Source organism: Gossypium hirsutum, chromosome A11 (assembly GCF_007990345.1).
Source record: "Gossypium hirsutum isolate 1008001.06 chromosome A11, Gossypium_hirsutum_v2.1, whole genome shotgun sequence".
Classification (NCBI taxonomy): Eukaryota; Viridiplantae; Streptophyta; class Magnoliopsida; order Malvales; family Malvaceae; genus Gossypium; species Gossypium hirsutum.
The window spans coordinates 108,016,564-108,023,300 of NC_053434.1; the positions used below are offsets into that span (position 1 = coordinate 108,016,564).

At 35.0% G+C, this 6,737-nt stretch overlaps 1 protein-coding gene across 1 annotated transcript; it reads left to right on the forward strand.

The window, feature by feature from the left end:
- The first annotated feature begins 474 nt into the window (after positions 1-474).
- LOC107889263 (AT-hook motif nuclear-localized protein 14) lies at positions 475-6,175 on the forward strand. Its single transcript, XM_016813632.2, has 6 exons — positions 475-925; positions 2,613-2,665; positions 3,943-4,074; positions 4,908-5,060; positions 5,358-5,646; positions 5,728-6,175. Exons 1-6 carry the CDS (start codon positions 571-573, stop codon positions 5,778-5,780), a joined length of 1,035 nt encoding a protein of 344 aa, XP_016669121.1. The 5' UTR covers positions 475-570; the 3' UTR covers positions 5,781-6,175.
- The last annotated feature ends 562 nt before the right edge of the window (positions 6,176-6,737 follow it).

Below are 6,737 nucleotides of genomic sequence, written 5' to 3' on the forward strand. Positions count from 1 at the left end.
AAAACAACAACGCTATAATAAACAATTATAGTGTATTTAATTATTTATTTTGATGTATTTACCCATTTAAAAAAAATTTTATTCATAATTTAAACTATTTTTTAATTTTAATTTCGTACATATATTATTGTTATTAGTTTTAAATTGATGTTTTATTATTTATTTTTGTTATTTTTAAAGGTAGATGTGTATTTTAAATTCGATATTACCACAGTATAGTATTGAAATTTTATGTTATATAATTTTAGAATATTTATATATTTAAATATATTATTATCGTATATAATATTATTGGATCTTAGGGGGGAAAACCTCTAAAACCCTAAAAACAAAATAAACTAATCCGTTTATCAAGACATCTTTTGAACAGTCAAATATCAAAAGTCAATCATCTTACCTTCGTAACTTTCATCCAACGGCTCAGCTTACACGACCCCAGATTAAAATAAATAAAAAAACCTAAAACAAAAAAACAAAAACAAATTATAAACTAAAAATAATAAAAAATAAAAAAATCTGCAGAGATTTTCCTCTTTCTCTCTCTAAAACCTCAAAAATATTGAAAAACCAATGGAACGCAATGAAGCCCAACAACACTACTTCACCACCAACACCTCCACCACTGTCAACACCACTCCGTCACCGACTAATGGCCTTCTGCCGCCTAACGAGAGTGGAGGTTCCCACCACATGGTATACCCTCACTCCGTGCCTTCCGCGGTGATGTCACCCCTGGAGCCTGCGAGGCGGAAGAGAGGGAGGCCTAGGAAGTATGGCACCCCGGAACAGGCGATGGCCGCTAAGAAAACGGCGTCATCGACCTCTAAGGAAAGGAGAGAACATCAGCAGCTGCAGCAGTTGGCTCTTGGTGGCGCCGGTGCTTCGCTTTCCGGGTCTTCTAGGAAATCTCAGTTGGTTGCTTTAGGTAAAAGGTTTATTACTTTTGGTGTACCCTTTTTGGTGAATTTGATGGTTTTGGGTTTGGGAGTTGCAAAATTATTGAAAGTTGAGAGGCTTTTGGTGCATGCGATGGGACACCATTAGCTTTATATACTCTCTAGGTGTTTTTGGAAAAAAAATCAAAATTTCTTCTTCCGGTGCTTTTTTGGTGAAATTCGAGAACCTTTTGTTGCAAATTTGCTGGAATTGGGATTACTTTTTGGTGCATTACGTGAGAAGCGAATGCTTGTTTGCTGTGGTTGGGTTTTTTCTTGTTAACGAAAATTACTTTCTTTGTGGTTCCTATTCGTGAATTTGATGGTTTTGGGAGTGCTTGTGTTGCAAATTTTTTGAATTTGCGTGTGTTTTGGGTGCATTGTTTACGAATCGTTGCCTTTGTTTGCTCTAGGTGTGTGTGCTTTTTGAAAAATATTTTCTACTTTCGTCTATCGTTTTGCCAGTTTAATCATTTCTGGGGAGCTTATTGCAAATTTTTTGAAATTTATTAAGAATTTTTTTGATGTTTTAAATTATGATCCTTTGCCCTCTGTTTGGTTGTTTGGGGTGAACCCCGCTTCCCCATCTACAAATTTATTTTTAGTTGTTTAATTGACAACTTCTAATTTTAAAGAACTTTTAGCTTACGGTTACCTATAGGTTTCTCTATTTGTGTATGGTCATTGTCTTTATAATTTCCTTTGGCTTATTTATTTTGTTCCGTATTTGTTTTTGGTTGTAATATTTTTGAAATTTCTGATAATTTTTGCTGCATTTTTGGGCAGATTTGCATTTCTTTTAAAACCTTTATTTGTGTGGGGAAAAAGAAAAAAAGAAAAAAAATTCAATCCATTTGGGGGACATTTTTTCATTATGTGCAAACCTGATTTTAGATTTCCACATTACTTGATGGCAGTTCATTCTTCTGTATTCCTTTTTTTCTGTTCCTTTGCGAGGAGCCTTTTTTGTTTAACTTATAACTGCAAAACTGGCTTGCATGGTTGCTTTGATTTATTTTTCGAAGCTCCACGGGTTTGCTTTTGGCTAGAAGATGGTATATCTACATGTATCTATGTAGCTTTGGTTTCATAACCAAAATCCAGATCACAGTTGAGTTGTGTGTTCTACATGTTGATTGCTAGTTACTGGTGGTGGATAGTGCCATAGACTGAGCAGATTGGTTAAATAAGAAAAAAAATATGGGACTAATAGAGAAAAGGAAAGAGAAAAATCAATCTTTGAGTCACATGAATAATAGAGAAAAAGAAAATTTCCTTTTTCCTGTTGTCAGTAGGAAACTGGGAATGAGCCTTTTTCTTTTGTTCTTCAATTTGGATGGTAACCTTGTGTCTGTTATTTTTATGTCAAATTCATCAATACACCAGATGACTGTTCTGGCGTACACCTTTTCAAGAATTGTGCAATGTTGAATTAGGACAGATGAATGCATATTTTTAGTTAACCCTCTCCTAGAATATCATTTATATGAATCAAACTTTCGTTTTGTTTCATTTATGAATGTGCTTTTACCCCCACATACATTGTATGTTTCTCGTGGCTGTGTGATGTCTGGTACTTTGGTTCTTTAGTAGGTTTAGTTATCATTTGCTTCTAGTTGGTTCTGAGTTTCAATTAGATGCTTAATTCTTATTCCTGCTTCTTTCTAATTGGTGCAGGCAATGCTGGTCAAGGTTTTACTCTACATGTTATCAATGTAGTTGCAGGAGAGGTATGATGCTTATTACTTTTACAAGTTTTTTTAATATTTTAGATAGTCAGTTCTACACATCCTTGAGTCCTTGAGTCACAGATATTCATGCATACCAATCCTGGTGCTTTTGAATTTATATAATCTGTTGGAACTATTTTCCTGCATTGTCTAATTGTTTCCAAAAGCTGTGCTCTCCTTTTTTGTTAAAGAATTTGGTGTAGTTTTACATTTTTTTCATACCTTGAAGCAAGGTTTTGAGGCATGGTTCGATTTATAAAATGTCCCATTGATTTTGCCTCATCTATTGATAATAACATATTTCAAGTTCAGAATAGCAGTGCTTTAGTAAAGGACTAAATTGTCAAAGAAGAGAAATTTGTAAAATCATCAATGGCAAAAGTCTGTTATGAGAAAGTTTTGTGTGCGACTTTCTGTTTCTGATATGAAATCCTTAAAAACTTTCAAGGTTGTGGTGTTTTACTACAAGCAAGTTGAAGCCAATATAGCCAGTGTGGAAAGTTTCATGAATCCTGAGGATATTTGTGATACTTCCTGTTATGTTTCATTTTTTATTTGGATTTTCCTGTTTATACTTGATAGTTATAAGGGGATGGCAGTTAAGGCATTTTGCATATGCAATAATTTTAAGACATGGCCCTTTTCCCCCCCTTTCTGCATTGATTTTCTCGATCATTTTTCCTATGAAGAGGATAAATGAGTCCTTTTACGTTGAAAAAGTATACTAGTCTTTTGATCAAGCATACTTATTAAATTGGATTTGGTAATTTGTTATCTCAAGAAGAGAGGAAAGGAGGAAAAGGGATTGAGTTCTTTCAGCTCTCTTTCTCTCTCTCTTAGAAATGATTGAGATGAAGCACCAGTATGTGTCTTCACTCATCTGATAACTGATCCAACATAGGAATGGCAATATATGGTGGTTAAATTCAGTTAACATCTTTTAGTTTTTGGCAAGTTGAGTTATGCCATTTTTTTTTTCTTTTCCTAATGTTTTTGCCGGTAATGGGATGTTGCTGCACATTCCATCTGCCACCTTTGTGAAAGAGTCCCTTATTCATTTGTGCCCCGCTTGCTATTGTTGGTGTTAAATGTAGTGGTTTTGTGCCTGAAACAGTGCCATGAGAGTAGATTTTTCTATTTTAATATTTATGAATTTCATTTACAACAGTAGTCTTATAGTGTTATATTAACTGTGCTAGGTCAAGATGCAGTATTGTTTCTATATGTAAATCAAGTTATTTTGTTCCCTTCTTGACATGATATATGGATCCAAATAGGATGTGGGCCAAAAAATTATGCTATTCATGCAACAAAGCAAGCGAGAATTATGTATATTGTCTGCGTCTGGTACAATCTCTAATGCATCCCTCCGCCAGCCAGCAACATCAGGTGGTAACATTGCTTATGAGGTAACCACTTGTTTCTCCCCTTTTGTTATAATTATTTTATACAAACTAGATAACTCCTTGTTTATTCTTCTGGGATCTTTAAATTGGAACTTCATTTCAAAAATAATAATAATAACACTTATAAGAATATAAATAAAGTTTTGTTAGTAAAACCTGAGTTACTTCTAAATGCTGGGAGAGGATTAGGTTCTATGATCTAAAATGGTTTAGGAAATCTGTTGTTACTTGTCAACAAAAAAAGAATAGCCTAGCTTTTTACTTAAAAGAAATTTATACAATCTAAATAATGGTCTAAAGAATGCTATATAAGTTCAAGTGTTACTGGAAGCTTAGACCTATGCTTCCTTAGGGCACTAGTCCAGTAATATTGGGTTGCTTATAACAAATCATTCAAGTGTTACTGGAAGCTTAGACCTATGCTTCCTTAGGGCACTAGTCCAGTAATATTGGGTTGCTTATAACAAATCATTCTCCTAGTCGGGGAAACGAAAATAAACCAAGCGGTTAGAATCTGTTGTTTGCGTCAGCTGATTATAAGTATGTATACAATTTCTAATGTCAGACATACCTTAGCTATGCCATGTTACTTAGTAACAGGTAAATGTTTTCATGTATGAGATATGGAAACAATTTAATATGATGCCATTGTAATGCCAATATACCTAAAAGGTTCATATCCTTACGTCATTATTGGTTTCCTTTACCACTTTGTCATTGCTCGCATCACTGAGAGAACTTGTGGAAACGTGCTGATCTTTTTATTTTTTGGATAACTAGAATAACATTTTTAGTACTACCAAAAATATGATTTCTTTCCTGGGTGATGATATCAGGGCCGGTTTGAGATCATTTCACTCTCTGGATCTTATGTTCGGACTGAAATTGGCGGGAGGACTGGCGGGCTCAGTGTATGTCTATCAAGTGCAGATGGCCAGATTATTGGAGGAGGAGTTGGTGGACCTCTGAAGGCCGCTGGCCCGGTCCAGGTATTAGTCTTGTTATTATTTAATTTAGGGAAAAAAAGGGGGTATTTGAGCCTAATTCGTTGAGCAGGGGATACTTGTATCCATTATTGATTAAGCAAAATAAACATGTGAATTAAAATAAAAAATGTACAATTGATATAAATAGAACTTGTTTAAGCTATCTGTATATGATGGAATTTTATGCTTGGTGTTGGCATGAAAGGAAATAAGAAAGAGAGCTTGCGGATTCTTCTCTTGAAGTAGGTGTTATTGTCCTTTATTTTATGTTGAAGAGACGATAATTTATTGCATCTACAGGTAATTGTTGGTACATTTATGGTTGACAACAAGAAGGATGGTAGTGCTAATGTAAAAGGTGATGCCTCTGGCAGCAAGTTGCCATCGCCAGTTGCAGGAACTTCAGTATCTAATATTGGCTTTCGCCCAGCTTTTGAAGCTTCAGGAAGAAACCCAATTGATGGAAATGATGATCATCAAAGTTTTGGAGGAAGTCATTTCATGATGCAACCACAGGGCCTGCATTTAGCACCTCGGCCAACAGATTGGAGGGCTGGTCTAGATGATAGAACTGGTTTTGAGTTGACAGGTTAGAGTCTTGCACATGCATATATGCATGCACGCTTACACTCATGCGGTAGGAAATACTGAAGCTAAATATCTATTGCAGGAAAGACAGGTCATGGAGCTCATCAATCGCCAGAAAATGGGGACTATGATTAGAAGGGAGATTAGATATTTGTTTTGTCAATGAAGCATCTTTTGTCGTAGGTGTATTTAAGTTACAGCTTTTTACAAGAACGAATAGAAACAACTCTCCTTGGCCCTTGCACCCGGAGTGTAATATGATATACCTGTACAGGTTGGCCTGATACTCTTTCGTTAGTTGATGCTGATTAGATTATGCACCATAAAGTAAGGAGATGGCTTGTGAAAAAAAATCCTAGTCCTTTGTTTAGTTGTTGAAATGCTTTCTATGGTATTGCTGCTGATAATTTTATTGCATTGTGTTATAAATCCTCACTGTTTGGGGTATGAGGGGACACTGTAGTGATAAAACATAACAGTTGTGCATTTAGTCTTTGAAATTACTGATTGTTGAAAGCCCTTCTAATTAAGTTGTGGTTCCCATGATTATAGAAGATATTTTTGAAAATTTACTGGGAATTGTGGTGTACTTCTCATCATATTCATGCACCCAAGTCAATTGATCTTGCAAGAACAACTACATTTAATAATTTTTTTCTCTTCCCCATTCTTAATCATTGTGTTGGATATTGGGATTTTGTCTCGTGTGAATTTTACCTCAAACTGAGATCATTCGGTGCATGTGAATGTAATAATTGTGCTTTGACAGGTTCTTGTAAAGGGGTATGAAAAAGAAAGAGGGGTTTGTTTCAAAGTAAACAAACAAATCTTTAAGAAGTTGACTTATGCAATGTAATGCAGATTCTGGGACCAAACAATTGCCTAATTTATTTATTTATTTTTATTGTTTCATTTATAGAACATTAGTCTGGATTCTCTATGTTTCATCCCTTAACTATGTCTAAAAATTTTCTGGTTTGCTTAGACATTTTTAACTGCAGATTGCAGCATGCCATGGAGGATTACCCCTAACTTGATTTGATCACCTTAATAAACCCCCCCCCCTCCCCCCCTTCTTTTTATTGAATAAAA